The sequence below is a fragment of the Dendronephthya gigantea genome, unplaced genomic scaffold, assembly GCF_004324835.1.
Source record: "Dendronephthya gigantea isolate DGI-Jeju-01 unplaced genomic scaffold, DenGig_1.0 000683F, whole genome shotgun sequence".
NCBI lineage: Eukaryota > Metazoa > Cnidaria > Anthozoa > Malacalcyonacea > Nephtheidae > Dendronephthya > Dendronephthya gigantea.
Window position 1 is genome coordinate 9,099 of NW_021163693.1, and position 18,635 is coordinate 27,733.

General features: G+C 36.8%; 1 protein-coding gene and 3 long non-coding RNA genes across 10 annotated transcripts; all 4 read left to right on the plus strand.

Moving 5' to 3' along the window:
• The first annotated feature begins 1,745 nt into the window (after positions 1 to 1,745).
• LOC114544204 lies at positions 1,746 to 3,184 on the plus strand. Its single transcript, XR_003690333.1, has 3 exons — positions 1,746 to 2,016; positions 2,270 to 2,332; positions 3,145 to 3,184. It is a non-coding gene; the product is annotated as an uncharacterized LOC114544204 (long non-coding RNA).
• A 10-nt stretch (positions 3,185 to 3,194) lies between these two features.
• On the plus strand, positions 3,195 to 3,684 carry LOC114544205. Its single transcript, XR_003690334.1, has 3 exons — positions 3,195 to 3,236; positions 3,316 to 3,402; positions 3,643 to 3,684. It is a non-coding gene; the product is annotated as an uncharacterized LOC114544205 (long non-coding RNA).
• Positions 3,685 to 8,506: 4,822 nt separating this feature from the next.
• On the plus strand, positions 8,507 to 8,945 carry LOC114544202. Its single transcript, XR_003690327.1, has 3 exons — positions 8,507 to 8,546; positions 8,747 to 8,822; positions 8,905 to 8,945. It is a non-coding gene; the product is annotated as an uncharacterized LOC114544202 (long non-coding RNA).
• A 610-nt stretch (positions 8,946 to 9,555) lies between these two features.
• On the plus strand, positions 9,556 to 17,949 carry LOC114544203 (calcium/calmodulin-dependent protein kinase type II delta chain-like). Of its 7 annotated transcripts, none has more exons than XR_003690330.1 (4): positions 9,563 to 9,636; positions 9,722 to 9,892; positions 10,237 to 10,317; positions 17,915 to 17,949. XR_003690330.1 is itself a non-coding variant. In XM_028562903.1 (3 exons), exons 1-3 carry the CDS (start codon positions 9,625 to 9,627, stop codon positions 10,312 to 10,314), a joined length of 261 nt encoding a protein of 86 aa, XP_028418704.1. In that variant the 5' UTR covers positions 9,563 to 9,624; the 3' UTR covers positions 10,315 to 10,454. The 7 variants fall into 7 exon arrangements, 2 of the variants coding, with proteins under 2 accessions (XP_028418704.1, XP_028418705.1); XR_003690328.1 differs by lacking the exon at positions 17,915 to 17,949 and adding an exon at positions 17,247 to 17,395; XR_003690329.1 differs by lacking the exon at positions 17,915 to 17,949 and adding an exon at positions 14,402 to 14,441.
• Positions 17,950 to 18,635: the final 686 nt, after the last annotated feature.

The window sequence follows — 18,635 nt, forward strand, 5'->3', positions numbered from 1 at the left end:
TCGTGTAGAGAAGATGAGGAAACTAATATTGAAGATACCCGGGATGATGTTGAAATGAAGAAAACCGAACTCAAGGAGTCAGGTTTGTAATGTTAAAACAGATCGGCCATTGTTCGCGCATTTACGAAATGAACAAATTATCTGCCTGCATTTTAGACAGCGCAGAACAAAAGATGCTGCTTACAGAACACGGCAGATCTTCACCCTCGTCGATTTTATTACAAGATTCCGGTCAAAAGTTGAATCTTGGTTCGGCATTTGTTCAACGAACTCGATATTTGAGTCGTAGGCCGAGATATGGACCAAGCGCTTTTATGGTAAGAATTTCTCTTCAAACTCGCTTTGCATGAAATTTATTTCGTGCAAGAACATTCACTATCCATCCCTTACATTGCTACTAACATGACTGGCAGGGGAAGCAGAAAAGAAAGAGATCTTTGATTTAGACTAGCTTTTTCATTTTACAATCGTTTCAGATTGATGTCGTACCAGGTTCCAAAGACACTGTTTTACACAAGGAAGAAACTGAAGGCAAGCGAAATTACCTTTGCAATATGGAGGAAATATATATTATAATATGACTATATTTACCAATTTTTCTTTCACAGGGAACAGTCAAGGCTTATTAACTCGTGAAGAGTTTCAAAAGGTAGCAATTTTAAGATCACGAATCATCATCGTGCATTAATCTCAATCTGTTTAATTTTAGCCTGTTCCTGGTAAATCCCTTCTGGATGCAAGTCCTTTGAAAACTTTTTTGAGTTAAGACGAGGATAAACTTAATGAATCCGTAAGTCAAGTAATAATAATGATAAATTGGTCTTACGGATTATTAAATACTGAGCATTATAAACCGGTAAACTCAGAAACCGGTAATCTCAATTTTGCACTTCGATTACGTAATTAAATCCTTGTGGTTGAAGGTGAGGACTTGCAACCTTACTTATTTATTACAGGGTGACGATAGCGTGGGGAATTCAGGGGTCGGTAGACTTAGGGAAAGACACTCGTAATATAATAGATTTTACAAAATATAACATTAGGTTTTCCTATGAGTTACAATAAAACCTTTACAATTGTTCATTGATGAGCTCAGAATGTTTCGTTATCACGTGGCCTATGCACGACTCTTAATGGTTACTGTTAATCTGTTGTAACCACCTGCTGTACTGGTATGATGATTATCACATTTTGTTTGAGCTTTACATACCCGGGGAAAACACTCAGCCACGTCGAGGTTATTAGCTAATTCCAACAGCTTGTCGTAGTATTCATTGTGGAATAAATCTACAGAGGCACGTAGTTTTGCCATTTCATCCTTTAAAAGATTAATCCGTTTTATTGATTCCGCAATATCGATTTTTTTTCTTCTTTAATTGGACCGTCAATGACAAAGTATGATCAAGAACATGTTGGGTGATAATGAGAGCAGCCATAAATTCAAATTTCTCCACGTTGCAAAATGAGACTGTGCGTCACTAGCTAATCTAGGAAATGGCCCTTCTGCGATCCTCCAAACTGCATAAAATTGAGTGTTTCGTAGATAACTTTGAATGCATCCAAACAACCATCGCGGGATCTTATTCGTTCTACCCATCGTGTCGTGGAAGGCTTTCGAGCTTGTTACGGGTTAAACCAAACTCTTTCATCTTTTTACTTAGATACTGTGAGCGGATAGGGAAACTGATAAAAAAGCTGGCGATATTTTGCCTGACTCAACATATTTTTCACTGGAAGAATTGAACACGCTTTGGCAACAATAAGGTTTAAACGATGACTGGAGTAATGAACATGCAACGCCTTCGGGTTTTTCTCTAATATTCTCCCAGAAATACCTTTTACCTGGCTGGACACAGCACTAGCACCGTCATATCCCTGGCCTCGACAATTTTGAAGGGAAGCCCGACATCTTGAAGTGTACTTTGACTAATGAACGGAATCAAATCCAAAGGCGAAACAGTTTGGTATACAAATGAAAATGTTCTTGAATCATGTAAAACTTCAAATTTATTCAAGGTATGTTAAATAATTAATAATGCATAATATATTTTTGAAATATTATAAATTTGAACTTAAAATCAGTGTCTACCGTCTACTTTTTTGCGTATTATAAAAGTAGCAAGCAAATTCAAATGACCATAAACCCGGCATTATTTTAGAAATTCGAAATTTTGACAGGATATAATTTTGTAGTTTTGATAGTTTATAAACCCCAACAGCCAAACAATTTTATGATACTTATCCCTATATTGATCATTAAACCCTATAGAATGTATTAAATTATCCAGAAAGTATAAGCTTGGAGTTATCATTAAAAAGTGCCTTGCACCAGGTGAACTATATTTATTCAAATCTATTTACTAATTATTGTATTTTACTAATTTTGTATTTACTAATTATTGTATTTACTAATTATTGTATTTTACTAATTTGTATATACTCATGTGTATGTTATAGTGATAATAATATAACAATAGAGTTGATGTTCGCGGTCATAAATGTGTTTTTGGCCCGACTTCGAACTCATTTTAGCCCGAGCGTAGCGAGGGTTAAAATGTGTTCCGCGAGGAGGGCCAAAAACACATTTATGCCCGCGAACATCAACTCTATTACTATAAATATAATAAACTATAAACTATTATTACTATAATATATGTTCAACATCGTCAGCCTTCATCCCCTTAGCTCAGTAAGTCATGCGACATTCCATGTCAGTTCCAGTAATTGTTCATCTCAGACCTTGAAAGAAAAAAAAAAACACTCCAAACACTCCAAACACTCCAAACACTCCAAACACTCCAAACACTCCAAACACTCCAAACACTCCAAACACTCCAAACACTCCAAACACTCCAAACACTCCAAACACTCCAAACACTCCAAACACTCCAAACACTCCAAACACTCTAAACACTCCAAACACTCCAAACACTCCAAACACTCCATGTCTTCTGACCTGGATTCAAGTTTACTGCTTTTATCATCTTTTTTTATTCACGTTTCCATTTTGAACATGTCCAATTGCAAAAAAGTATCCAGCCGACTTAAAATAGTTTTATTTTTGCAGTTACTTTCCAGAATATACCGTTTGGTTAAGACTTGTGTATTATAGTATCATAGTTTTAAAACTTCTTTTTCTGTCAGATATTTTCAATAATTAGCTATCGAGACCATCCTCAGTTGTTCGGGCTGGAATACACAAGCGGTCAGCTGAGAAATTACTCGTCTTCCGACAGGTAGTTTAAAAAAGCAGATTTTGTATGAAGCTATATAAAATATTTCTTGTTCTGAATGTTTGTATTTCACTCAATCTAGGGATATATCATTGGCTGGTTAGCTACACGGGGTTAGAGGCAGTGGAAATGGAGATGTTTGTGTAAAAACGACCCCAACGAAGAGACGGTACTGTACGCTTTTTCATAAATGATTGAGCGAAAATTATGGTCAAAATTTTCCTGATGAAAATCTCGCACTGCTATGATTGCCGTAAATACGAACCCTCATTTCATTCTCCTCCTGACGTATGGGATCTCATATAACACACAAACAATTACACTTCTCGTCAGGTATTCCTATTAGTCAGTGCAATACATCACATACAGCAAAAGAAGAATTGTTTTTTTAAATGATATATTTTTCAAGGTTATCGTTGGGGTCCATTGTATAACGTTGTTGACGAAGAAGTAGAAAGCAGTCATTTAAAATTCCTCGCTGCGTCTCCAGGTGAAATATTTCTCTTTTATTTCACTTTAAATTTTTGAAATATCTCCAAAAGCTTATATTGTCTTATTACTGGTTCCTTGCAGGAAATTTAACCGAAGATGTGTAGAGATTAACTGCAATATTTCCTACAGCGGTCTACTTCATGCAGTCACCCAAGACGTAAGTTGACAATTTCTTATTTTGTACTTTTCTGCAGACAAAATCCTGTGTAGAGAATATTATTGCATTTTTACTGAGTTTTAATGTTCTGTCAAAATCTGGATTAAGGCTGTTTCCACTCACGTGTTTTTCATACGCACGTTAGTTTTCTGCTTATTTTAGTATGCATTAGTTGACCTAGATTTACAACAATATCGTTATAAAGGAAGCGAGAATAATTTAAATTGGCAGATTGAAGCTTATTATAATCATAACCATGTACGCACGGACTCGAGTTTACTTGATAGTCGATAGCGTCGACAGCAAATGACATTGAAACGTTTGTATGGATATTTCGAAGTCCTGACAGTATAATTAATATCCCGTAGGTTATTTCAAGCAAATATTTGACTAGCGACGTCGAACAAGGCCAGTTAACCGTGTCGTGGATCGTAAACTGACCTCAATACAGAAAGTGGGGACAAAATAGATAAAATACAAAACATTTTGTTCTTGGCCTCTCAGTTCCCGGCTCGCCGCGTATAAAGAACGTTAAGAGGCCTAGGGACTACGCTGCGGTAACTCTGGTTGCTGAGTTGACTGGGTCCGAATCCATGAAATGGTAGATTTGAATTTTTCGCCAGAAGTACGGCTGGAATATTAAGTCTTTAAACTCCAATATATTTTAAACGATTTAAATATTTTGTAAGGACTTTTCCCGGAGAATAAAGAAAGACTTATCATTAATGCCATCACAATGCTCATTGCTCACGAAGGTATTGTATATCTTTGCCAATAAATATATTTAGTGTTCACCCCTAAAATATACATATTCTGACTGCTATTACCTTCACAGGTATTCAATATATACATAAAATAGTTAAAATGTTCGTCTATTTGCAGGAGACCAAAACAAAATATCAGATAAAGATCTCGAAGCACTGTTTCACGCTTTGAGACATTAGGTTGGATCCAAAGCAGGTTTCACAACGCTCAGTAGGTGAGAAACGTTTATCTTTAACCATAACACACGCCTGTTTACTCAACCAGCTCACTTTCTCTAGACCGTGTTTCTGTTTTGTTTTTACAGCTTCTATGAGAAGGTTGGTGTGAAAACTGTGAAAGCTTTGAAGAGGAATAATGAAGCCGTGACTCACGCCGCTGTCGACATACTGTGTGCTCTGATGCAGGTAAAGAGAGGGCTTTCCTTTAAGCGGCCAAAATGGTCAGACCGGTCATATTTAAATTTAAAATAGAGTATTTCGTTAAGAATATAGTTGCGAAATTTCCGAGCTAGACAGATGCAAGTAACGATATACTTGAACGCAGAGTTCTTGAAACACTCTAAAATACCAGTAATCTGTCTGTACCGAGATCAACAATAGGACCGGTCTGGCCGTTTTTTCCGTATAAAGGAAAGCGCCAACACTTTAACGATGAATTTCCTGGTAATATGTTGCCAAATCTGTCACTGTCATTAGTGTTACCCCTTTAACTTGCAATCCACATAAACTCAGCCAACTTTGAAATCTGAATGTTAACAGGATCCAATTTTATCGAAACCAATTCTGTTTTTTTATATAGCCAACGCACGATAACTATGACATTCGACAAGAACAGTAAAAAAAGCTCTTTGTTATCCTCTGAAAAATTTCTAAGCAGTTTGTTGGAAATTCTCACGATAAATGTTGTAAGATGTGCGGTGTTGGTTGCCTATAATCTATGCTGAACCCTTGCATTTTTTTTTCCATCCCTCTTGTATGTATATAGCTTTGTTTTGGAAGAGAAATTCCCTTGCAAAACCCAGCAAGTGATTCGTAGCAACTGCCTTTCTAATTTGAACTACCTTTCTAACTAAACACAAGAAATAGATTAACCATGAAAACTTTTCTTCTATATTCGTTCTACTGGGGTTTTAGTTATAAGTGGATTGCTTGATTTTCTGACGTTTGCTCTGTGTCCTCCTTACAGGTTTGTTCTAGTTGCTTTGCAATATATTAAAATAATACGGGGGTGAAGTTGGACATTCATGTTAAACTAATAGTAAGGTGTGATTGCTTCCAATATTTTGAATCAACTCATGTAGTCTGTTACAATAAATCGACTATTGCATATTCCTCTTAGTGAGACAACAGATGATGAACAGTTTGGGAAATTACTGGAGAAAGTTGCAGGTATGCTACAAAGAAATTTGAGGAGCTTTTCATTCAACTTGTCTTCTTGGTAGTTTATGGCTCTTTGACTGAGGTTGAGAGTTGATTAAATAGCCTTTCTCTCTTTACCTTTTTGGTGAAGTTTACCACGTCCACTAGCTTGACCCATGCATAGGAGCAACTCATGAAGTCTGTTATTTGTTTGTCTAGAAATGGGTCATTGCATTTATCGATTGTTCCAGGTAGGTTTACGACAAAACTAAATAATAGTACCAATTTTACCATTTCTTCGCTTATGTATGTTTTACTATTGCCCCGCTAATGGTTCTTACCAATCGTGGTTTTGAATTCGTTCCTCAACAATTTCAGCATCCGTCGACAACAATTGTGAAAGGTGCTGGCATGGTTCTGAAGGCGATAATCGAGGTACGTTTTATTCATTCATTCATCCATTGAGAATTTTCTGCCTTTGACGAACGTCATTTATAACGCTCTGCATTTTTTTAGCCGTGATGAATGTACATATTAGTTCAGTTGATATTTAAGAGGTTTTAAAGGGTCTTAATTTTGAGAGGTATTATACACACTTCAAATCAAGCCAGGAACAGATGACGGAAAAATGAGTGAACTATAGATCCTCCGGCAGGAATCGAACCTACGCTTTTGCGATGCCGGTGCAATGCTCTTGTCACTGAGACGTACAGTTGACTCATTTTTCCATCAACTGTTCCCTGCTTGAATTTGAAGTGCGTATAATACCACTCGAAATTAAGACCCTTTAAAACCTCAAGAATATTCCTGCATCGTGTGAAGTGCCTAAAATCATCTGTTAATATTTAGTTAGAACTTCACTTTAGGAAGCTGATGAAGAAACCGCGGCAAAAATACAAGTTCTGGCGCTTGCCGAGGGCGCTCTACCAAAACGCTTACGCATGGCCATGTTTACGCAAAGCACTGATAACGTTCGCTATTGAACAGGTGCGAATTAGTGTGATAAATTAACAAATTGTTGCAGAGGTATAGCCTCTATTCCATCCGCAGGACCTGAGTTGTATTTTAGCAACATTCTCAGATTCATCTTAAAACTTGTGATTTTATAATCCTCTATATACTAGCCATCTGTAAATAGTTCAATTGAGACTAACAAGCATACTCCATAAGTTTTATAATCATTATTGTTGGCATAGCATCATCCAACAGCAATGGCATTACTTGCGAGAATAATGTTCGTATTAAAGTAGTTATAGTTTTAATGTCTAAAATATACAAGAAAGTTTAAATGCGAGATTTCCTGTTCATAATTTTTGGTTCATAAACAATTATGTAATAAATTTGAATACGATTTTCACAGCCTGCTGGTTTGCTCTATTACCTTGAAAGCCCTGACGAAGTAAGAAATCTTTGAAAACTTTTTTGCGAGGGCCATTATTTACATAAACCCATTGAGGTGATTCTGACTAACCAATCGTATTCATGACTAAGTGGTATCAACTGCTTTGGTAACTAAACTCCATCATTCATCCTTAAACTGTGCCAACTGCCCCACTGAGGAAATAATTAAATGGTAATTCATTCAGAAGTGTAAAACCTTTTTGTAAAGAAACAATTTTGTTGGAAAGTTTTTATCTTTCCTTCAGCCACCAGAGACTGAAGAAGATCGTTTATCAATTCGTGACAATGTAAAGCTTGCAGAAGTACGTTTTAAATCAACAATCGTGTTCCAAAATTTCATAATGCATGCTTGCATGTACGTATAAGCCTGTTATTTCACGTGCTATACTTGTGTCTTAGAGCTCTGGAAAAACGAGGGGAACGTTGAGGAATCAACTTGAAGGATATCTCTCGCATTGGAGGACAAAAATAGGATTCAAATCCAGGAAAGATGTGAGAATTTAAATCCAGTTTTTTTATTACAAGTAAGTGTTCGTATTAAGAAAATGGGAAAATGTTTAGTCGTTTGAAAGATGAAAAAGCAATGATATTTAAGCGGATCTTTTTTACAGATTCAGTCAAGATCTGACAGCGTACAACCTGATTTGGAATTACAAGGTGAGTCTCGAAGTTAAGGTTAGTTTCCGTTGAAAATATAGGATATGGAAATGTAATGGAGGATTTCCTGTCGCTATGAGTATAACAAGACAAATTCAATAGTCCTGACCTCTTTCTCTAAACTGTTCTCGTAAAAGAGTATGAAACAATTTCTTATGTTTTCAATGTGACAGACGCGAGAGGAACTTCTGGGGCACTCGAATCTGATTTGCACGCATTTGCAATGGAAAAAGATCTGAGTGGAAACTACGTTGTCTTTTGGAATCACCTTTAGTTTGAAGTCCTGTATGAATGTTTAGCTGATGAACTGAAACAGGTTAGTGATAAGCCTAACTGCTCTAGCTTTTTAACAGTTCTTCATAAAGCGTCCCCCCCTTATTCCTCGATAGGAATCAAACTCAGTAACGTATCTCTGCTATCAGGTGACTATTATTTGAGAGTCTTGTTGGAACAAAACGACGAGGAGACGCCGATAACAAATGTGTGAGTCCACGACATTTATCTATCAGGGTTTGCAAATATTCAAACTACTTTCCATGTGCTTTTCTGTCTGGCTTCCCCCTATTCTCTATATTGCTGCACAGTTCACGCAATGTTATTTGTCCTGCAGAATGTAGTAGAGAAGTATAGAATCATGGATGAAACCATTCAAGATTCGATCGACTTTTCTATTTTGTTTTCAGGCTCGAGTTGTCTAACGATCTGTATCACTGATTCCTATTGACAACTAAACCAACTATGAAAGCAATGTGCCTTCAGGTGAGGATGTCGTTTAGCGGGAATGTAGCCATGTGTAGCCTTCGAAGAATGAATTAAACAAATTGGAATATTTCATTCACAGGCGATGACTAAAGTTTATGGAAAATATCACGAAGAGATTGGAGCTTTTAATGACACCAAGCTAAGGATCATCTGTTTTGATCCAGTGTTACTGCAGGAGCCTGAACTAAACTAACTTTATTCATACTGTTTCGTATTTTTAGCATTTACATGAAAATGGCATCACTAACAGGGATTGGAAGGTAAGCACGCCCTAATTTTTTTTCACTACTGTCTTTATATCCTAAACTTTAACGACCATAATTTAACTTTTTCTTCTTAGCCAGAAAATGTTTTATTGTGTTCCTCGTATGACGAAACGCTTATAAAGGTTTGTGTCGGTTGTGTATTGAACTTGTGTTTAAATTGCCCTTTAAATTGTCTTTGAAGAAACCATTCGATGTGACCATTGCCAGCAAATCCTGGAAGTCACTATAATCTCAATTCCGAGTTTTGTCCGTGATTTCGTTTTACGAAAGCAGAGCGCATTCTGCAAACGTTTTAGGTTCAGTTATTTCTCATTGTTACAGTTTCTCAATGATAACAATTAATTTTTTAGATCAGAATTCCTATATGGAAACATCTGTGGTACACCAAGTTACCTCGCTACCAAAATGTTAATCCCGTAGCCTGAAGAACGATCCTACAAGAAATCGTGTGACTGCTGGAGCCTGTTATACTATATGTTTGGTATGCCATATACTTCAGTTTACTCAAATTCACGTAGTGAACACGATTTGTAATGAAGCTGGAGGTAGCTTAACCTCATTTCAAAATTGGAGTACGTCAATGAAAAGTTAACGTCTTTTAGACTTTCCGGATCTTCTTTATTTTCAAAGCAGGCAAATAACCCATTGGAGAAACAAGTCAAAGAAGGGTCGTATAAATTTCCGAACAACCTCTGGAAGAATGTTAGCAGTGAAGCTAAGGATCTTATAACAAAACTGCTTACTGTTGGTCACAGAAAATGCATCACGGTTTCAGAAGCTCTGGAACATCCTTGGATGAAGGTGATGATGAAATTACTAACCGCCTTATAACACCCCGCATCTAAGATTTTTCAAAATCGGCTGACCTTTTTCGTCTGAAGTCCCAGCTTTTTCGAATTGTTAGAATTAGTTTGGTTGAAGTTTAGAACTGATACAGCTATCCAGCATAAATAAAGTCAGTTTAGTTCAGGTTTCCTCCTGTAGTAACACTGCATCAATACGGGATGACCCCTACTGGACCTCCATGAAGGACAATTTAGAACTGAGAACTATACGGTATAAATAAAATTAGTTCAGTTAGGAGAGAAAGCTTTTAAAAGTGTTAGATTGATCCACGATTTAACAAGTTTTTTTGTCTTTTGTAGGATAAAGAAATGATAGAAAAAGCAGAAAAAATGATAAAACCGACCGTGGATGGAAGATCAATGTCTCCGCCCTTATAAAAGGTATGTTGAAAACTACGATACTTGTCCCGTTCTTCCGTCCAATGACCCTTATTTTCAACTCGCAATTGCAATGAAACATTACATGTTTGCAAGTTACATCGAAATTTAACCAGCTTTCCGAAACAATCTCAAGGCGCTGTTACACTACGCAACTTTCCTTGCAAATTGCAAAACCATTCTACTCCTGAGGCATCTAAAGTTGTCAAATACGAACATCTATTACGATCTGCTAACGTTTCCTTAGTATTTCGAACACTCTTTACAAATTAACATCCTTCGGAATTATAATTGCATTGCAAGTTGTAAGGAAAATTGCATATTGTATAGTAGCGCCTTCAGTAAAGTTGAAAACTCACCGTGCAATGAAACATTGCATGTCGGCAAGTTAAAAGGCAGAAAATAACTGTCACCGTACATGGTGAAGACTGGCCGACGGTCACGTTCGGCAGACGAGGCTCTGCGAGCAAAAAATACTCAGTGGCGAAGCCAGCACGACAGTTTAGCAGCATGACTGAAAATGCTTCATGTAAGATCACATCACTAGTTATTCCGATAAATAAAAGAACAGGGGCCGGTTGTTCGAAAGGTGGATAAGTCGCTATCCAACGGATAACTCACTATCCAACGGATAAGTTTTATCCAGCGTGTGATTTGGGTTGCACGAAGCTTGTATAACTTTAACCAGAGGATAAAAATCGCTATCTACCGGATAAATTTATCCAAGGTCCGGAGGTGGTTTAAATCCACTATCCAGTGGATAAATTCAAAGATACAAGGTAACACTGTAAACATTTATATAAAATAGGACAAAAATGCAATATTCCTCTTACTGTGTTTCAACAAACTAATACACATCATGATTGTATTCACTATATATTAAAAATGTTTTCGAAGTGCAATTTGTCGCAGCAGCGTTTCACGTTGCCTACACATTCCGTTCGACCGGCGATTTTTTGGACATCCTCGCATTTATAACAGGTGGTAAATTTACTATACGCTTCTAATCAGTTTATAAACGCGAATATGCAAAGAAAGATTCAACCTATTCCAAGGAAACTTGCTAATATCTAAGTAATTTCATTCACGAACATTAAAATAGTGTTTCTAAATTTGCTATGGACCGAAAGGCAAAGCGTTGCAAGGTCAAGGAATAAAATTGCAATGTGTTTAATTAATAAAATCACTATGATGTGAAGTGCAAAGTTCGAGCAAATCACTTGTTCAAGTCTTTTCCATTCAGTAACTATACTCGAGAATTCGTAATGATTATGAATTCAATGTTGTAAATGCTTAGCAACAGCTGACGTTGTGGTACGAAATTTCAGAATAATCCTGTTTTCTTCTGGTAAATTTTAACTTATCTATTGGATAGCTATCCACTTCACTATCCACGCTTCCTGCAACGCGTTTTTATCCAATGGATAACTATCCAGATTTATCCGTTGGATAGGACTTATCCGTTGGATAAGTTATCCATCTTTCGAACAACCGGCCCCAGTTCCATACCTATACTTTTGTACGTGTGAAACTTTTCGCTTGATTTTCTTTAATTGTGAGAATCCGACCGTGCAGCAAACATTGAAATAAAGCGATAACACTAAACTTGATTGTGATAGCCCTGAGTATATACCGCTATAATAGCTTTGTTCCTCATAATGATATGCTGGATTCCTCGTCCAGGTATAACTTCTAAAACACGCCTTATTTTTACTTGTATTCCAATGCACCTACAGTACTGCTCAGAAGTAACCTAATGTGACGAACGCGTTCAGAATGCGTTCCCGAACGCGTTCAGAACGCGTTCTCGAACGCGTTCCGAACGCGTTCCCGAACGCGTTCCGAACGCGTTCCCGAACGCGTTCCGAACGCGTTCCAGTGTTTTCACTTAGACGCTTCGTGTGCCTTCGGAAATTCCGAATAAATTATCGAACAGCTAGTCAATATGCTTATGCTACGGTTCGTTAATTCCGGTTTTAGTATGCGGGACAAGCGCTATTTTATTTCGCGTAAAAATAAGCAAGTGTGTGACTTGTGTATCTCATTCGAAAATGATACTAATATGTATGTAGCATCTTGAGAAATTTGGACTTGATGGCCTTAGGATATGCTATGCTTAACCAAAGCCAGTATTTGACAGGGAAAACGCGGTTAAAATTAGCTAGATGACTCTTATCGCCGTCTTTGTTCAAAGAAACTTTCGGTAGTTAATAAACCATTGTTTTTAGTTTTCAGTTAGTATACATTTAAACAGTGTATACAGTAGTCACGGTAATTACCGTATTTCGAATTTTATTCATATCATACTGTGCCGTACATGTAAAACAATTGAGGTTTTGATATTGTGAAACGAAGATCTGAATTATAATGATCGACCCGTGCTCTCAGCTAAGCTATTTCAGTTAACAATTGCATGTTTGTTCATACCTGCACTTCATTCCTTGTCGGTGACAACACAGCAGCATTCAAACTGTATCGAAGTCCATTTTTGTATTTTGTGAATGAATTTTTTTTTGTATTTTGTGAATGAATTTTCTTTTAACTCACGGGATGTTAACTCGTCATTTTCTTTCATTTTTTCATCTATAAAATTGCCATGCTCCTCGCTTAGTTTCGGCTTTCGACCACTCCGAGCACCGTCCACGAGGCTACCCGTCTTTCGATATCGCGAGAGAAACAGAGAAATAGCCGACGTTGAGGTTTTAATTCCTTCCTCAAGAAGAATTTCTTGTATTTTTTTGTGTGTATTTCCAGTGGATTTTAAATAAATAACCCTTTTTCTAGCGTACACTGAGAGCTTCGCCATTTATAAAGCATAGATTAAACCACAGTGTGATTAAACTAAATCGGGAATATCCGGGTATTGACGACAAGATCCGGAGTCGATAGCCGATGAATATCGAATGCGTGCTGGAACGCGTTCCGGACGCATTCGAGGACGCGTTCGGAACGCGTTCTGGAACGCGATTGAAACGCGTTCTGGAACGCGTTTGGAACGCGTTCTGGAACGCGTTCGGAACGCGTCCTCGAACGCGTCCGGAACGCGTTCGGGAACGCGTTCGGAACGCGTTTTTGATTAGGTTATTTCTGAGCAGTACTGTAAGTTAGTAAAAAACCTGACAAACCCGCTGGTAGGGTGTAAAGAATTTATTTCTAAATCAAAAACTCGCTCTTACATAAGCCACTTATTGAAAAATTTTCGCTATATATTTCAGTCAGATGGATCTCTCAGTCATTTCTCATTCCTTAATGAACAAATAGTATTTCAGTGAATTGCTAGAACATACCTGAAAAACAGCTATAAACTTCAATTCTCAAAGATATGTTGCATACCATGTCTTTGGATGAATGCGGATGTAAAGCGCGGTTACAGTTGGTGATAGGACATTTTCCACCAGCGAGTCTCTAATGAAATGAATAATTTGTTAAACAATTAATCTTAATCACACATTAAAAGTTATATATGACCGCATGGAAATGATGTGATGCATATAACGTGACAGGGCAATCTGTAGAAGCCTTGCTTATTAATCCAGCTAACCCTGACTAGTCCATTTATTTTGTAATGATCGAATTTTTGCCCGTCGGAACTACAGGACACAGAATAGGTCTTCACTCACTAATTATAATCACGACGACTTTGAGTGAAATCGCTCCGACAAACATCTTTCTTGCCAAATGCATTTGGTCCTGGTTATTTTTCCGTGCAGACCAGGAAGCTGCCTCATTTAAGCGACCATGTCCTGTCGACTTATCCGCATTCCCAACACTTGTTGCTATTATCTGGGATGTTATGTGTCTTCAGTACGTGGGCCAATAATTAGTATCAATTATCTTCTGGCACCAAAACACCATCGAACAAGAATCAACAAAAATGAAATGATAATGCATATAATTTTGCCATACACGGCTCCTCCAGGATTGAAACCAGTCGAGGTACAGCGTTATTTCCATTGATTTTGTGAAATCTTTACTTGGGGCTTAACATCGAATTTTATCACATTCCTATATAGGGGAATTACTGAATAAAAAAATAATGTCCAACAGTCCTAATATGACATAATTAAACTGAACATATACCATGTAGCCTGCAATATTTACCTTGCTTGGTATGTCAGTCCATCAAATCCATGTATGGCATAGCGATGGATGGAGGTGTAGTCAGTGATAAGAGAAAGGTAATAATTGTTAGCAACTCCTGGGTTGCCATACTTTATTTGATCTAAAATTGAAACACAAGGAACAAGTAAATTATTATATTATTGTCCAGGGTTGTGAGGCTATCAGCATTGTGATATCCCAGGTTCATGCGTACCGCTACCATGGGACAACATTCCTTAGCCAACAAATAGTATTTCAGTGAATTGCCAGAACATACCTGAAGAACCGCATAAACTTCAATTCTCAAAGATATTTTGCCGTACCAATTCGACTCTATATGCCATAGAATCTACAATTGAGATTACAAAAACATAACTATCACACAATTGAAACTATAATTGTATATGAATCACAAGGGCCTATACAGTATAGTAACAGCATGTATTTTTGACTTCTATAACACAAGAATATACAGAACAAAATGCAGGTTGTTTTCTTTCATATTCACATAATACCCCCACCCCTGACAGTTACATATATATTAGTAAATGCAATTACATAATAGGAAAGGGAGAAAAAAAATCTATTTTTTATAACACCAGTGAAATATTGTGTACGCATAATACTTAGCGCTATGACCCATGCTGTCATGCTTCCATCACCAGATATCATGAAATCATCTTGGTTTTTTAATGTTGAAATTAATCCGTTTAATTTAAAAAGCACAAAAATACCACCAAAATATAGCTCGAAAATTTCTAATCAAGAAATTAATCAATATTGCTGTTAACCTGACACTGCAGTGCAGCTCTAAAAATCATATCAAATTACACAGGATTACAAAATGGAAATATAACTCGCCTTTGGAATTTCGTTATTTTCTTCGTTATTTTTTATCCTGTCGTCTTTTAACCGTTACATATAAACTGTAAAGGCATTAGTTATCTTTTCTGATAGGATTTAAGTCAGGATGGGCAGAAAAACTCGAAAAATATAGATTTTTTTATTTGTTATTGTGTATAGCGGGCGGTGCTCAGCTGCATGCACAAGTGGTTGTCGCGTGAGGTTAGAGGTGTCAAAAACGTAATGTTGCCTACCCCGTGGGGGTAAAATAAGCCCAGAAATCGATTTCTGGGTAAAATTGTCCCTAAAGGTCATAATTGTCATATTTTCGCTAATATGGTGATAATTATATGTACATTTTCGGGTTTCCGTTTGTAAACACATTAGTTGGAAATATCACTACAAATCGCCAAAGCAACTGTATTTCGAGTAAAATATATGAAAATATTGATCCCAATGTAAGCTACAAATATTTGGAGGTTTTTAGGCGAGATTTTTGGAAGGCTTTGCGTATTTTTGCTTCTCTAACATTCAATTTAAAAAGTACAAGTTCTGCAATAAATATCTTGGCTTATAGGAAAGCTTTTGAAATGAACTAAAGTTATACAAATAGGTAAATGTTTTTTCTTTAAGATAATACAATTTCTAGTTGAATTGATAAAACACTTCCAGATAAAACCGAAATTATCTGTGTGCGCCGTTTACGACCGGACAGCAATGAGTTTAGTGGTCTCATATTTATTAAAATGGGTGAAGTATTCGCAGAGTAATCACAAGTTTAAATGAGCTTACCACTTTGAAATATCCTCTGATCGGACGTCTAACTGAGAGGATCCCTTAAACATCGAGAATACTTCATTAACAAGTGCCGCATTCTGTCCTGTTTGAGAAGTTACAAGAACTTCATCTTGGGTATTGGTTACTCTTTGCTCCGTTGGAAGTTCCATTCTGTTGTATGAGGACAACACTTGTAGTTGGTGTGATGAAAGGATGCAGATTGTCCGTTGGATGTTGTGCTTTTGTATTTGAGACGGACCACATTAGATATCAGCGTGAAATTGACACATTCATGGGATTCGAACCCATGAACTCCTAAAAAGGAGTATCCACAAAATGTGTTCTTTGTGTGGCCAGGAAAAAGAGAGAGCTACAGGGCTTCTCCCAAACCGACTGGCAGACAATACGAAACGTAGAGGACAAGACAGTACAACACAACACAACACAAAACACACAACCGACGACACAACATCCAACAACCCACAACCCACTAACTCTGTAGCTGAAACGACAAAAAATATGGTGAGTTGTTCCTAGAAAATTAAGCATCACAATTAGCATGAAGGCAATTGCTGGCTGGGGTTTAACTGACGGCATGGATATGGGGTGGCTTCTTAGGGTTGGATACTGAAACTAAACTACGATCGTCTTTGTCTGAAACACACAAAAAAAAATTATTAGTAGCTCCCTAGAAAACGAAAAGCAAAACACAGTTAGACAAGCAGTGAGCCGTGTTTCCAGATACGGGGACAGAGATTCTTAGCTAACCGCGGGGCCACGGGGTCTACTTCTATTTAAAAAATTAATTATACATACCTTGATCCTACCTAAAGAAAGAACTCACTTACCTGAGAAAAACGGTCGCAGACGGCTCTGTTTTATAGCCTGTAGGCTCTTGCATAATTCAGCAAAATTAAGACAACTTGATTGGTTATTTCTGTACACAGGTCAATTTGTCATTGGTCAATTTTTGTACTCCACGATTGGTTCAATAAAAACCAATCAGATTGGTTAATCTATATTCAAAATTTGATACCGTTTCTTTGATATTTGCAAGGTGATTGCACAACAAATGTTCGATTTCACACGTTTTGGAGCATATTCCAAGCCAATGTATCACAGTATGAGTGTATTTGTTCGATTATTTCTCTCATGAAGTTCACAAGAAATTACAGTTCAATCATTATTAAAAGGCTTTATTCCCCTACCAGCTTTAGAACCCCATCGAACAGGAAAGTCGGAATTTAAAAGGCAAGTAAATCTTTCACACTGTTGTAGCACTTGAATTCTGTGGTACATTTAACTACTGAACCTTTCAGAATATTGTAGAATCGGGCATGGCATGGAATAATAGTAAATATAGCAAACTGACAAATTCGCAAATGTAGTAAATTTCAAGGCTAAATATTGCAAATTCCAGTGGAAATACGGCGTTTTACCGCCATGCATACATAGCTATTCACAGCTACGATATTCACGTGTTGTATATATTCAATATTACACATCAAAGCGGCCTAATTCTTTGGATATTGCCCAAATGCAAACGAAAACCGGTTGCAGTGGTTTAGCTCACATATTCAGGATTATTTTGATATCCTTAGCGTCAAAATCAAGCCTTTAGAAGATTTTTGCCCATTTTTTATATAAACATACCTGATGATATGAATTATCGCATCACCGGCAATAATATTTCACAATAATAAAAATTTCGGGCCAAAAGCCGAAAATCTGACCTAGGTCCGATTCGAGCTTGCCTTAAGCACGTGATTAGCAATGATTATCGCTTAGAACTTATAAATGCTCTTTCTTTGATTTTTTGCACATACTACACCAAGAATTACTCAGAATTAAAACAGAATGATAACATGTCAAATTCTAGACATTTTGAAGACAACAGAGACCAAAAAAGCGAAAAAATATGGAATTTCCAAATATATTTTGCAATGGGTGAGTAATTTCAGATAACAAAGCAAGCTATTATTTAATTCTTATTTTCACGTATAATACAAATGCAGGTTATAACTATATGCTGGTTGGAATATACTATTCAAAGAATCGTTTCAACCGCTATCGTTTACTGGTATTCCGGGGTCTTTAGCCCAAATACTTGCTGAGATATTTAATGTTTTTCTTCTGTGCGACAATATTGTCAGGAGTAATAGCCTAATAGGGACCAGACGGGAATTAGATATTATAGTACTTGTATATAATAATTAAAGGAAAAAAATATTCCCTGTGATATATCTTCATAGGAAAAAGTATCAAAACGGATTATTTTCAACATTGAAAAACCAAGATTATCTGATGATGTCTGGTGATGGCATGCATGACAGCATGGTTCTTAGTGCCAACTACTTCGCAAAGCCACGTGTTATGCCTACACCATATTTTTCTGTACAGTTCCATCATTCATTTTACACTGATGTTATTATAATTTTTTTTTATTCTCCCTTTCCTATTATGTAATTGCAGAACGAATATTCAATATATTAGTGTACCACATAAAAACTCATTATGACAATGGCTATCGGACGTATAGTGCATCGGAAATACGGCTTTCGGTAAGGCAAATTCAATTTTATTTCTCGCGATGTTTCTAT

Bases quoted from the DNA above. Each gene is read 5' to 3' on its own strand.
- LOC114544203 (XM_028562903.1), top strand. The intron at 9,893-10,236 runs GTGATGATGAAA...TGTCTTTTGTAG, and splicing joins TGGAACATCCTTGGATGAAG to GATAAAGAAATGATAGAAAA.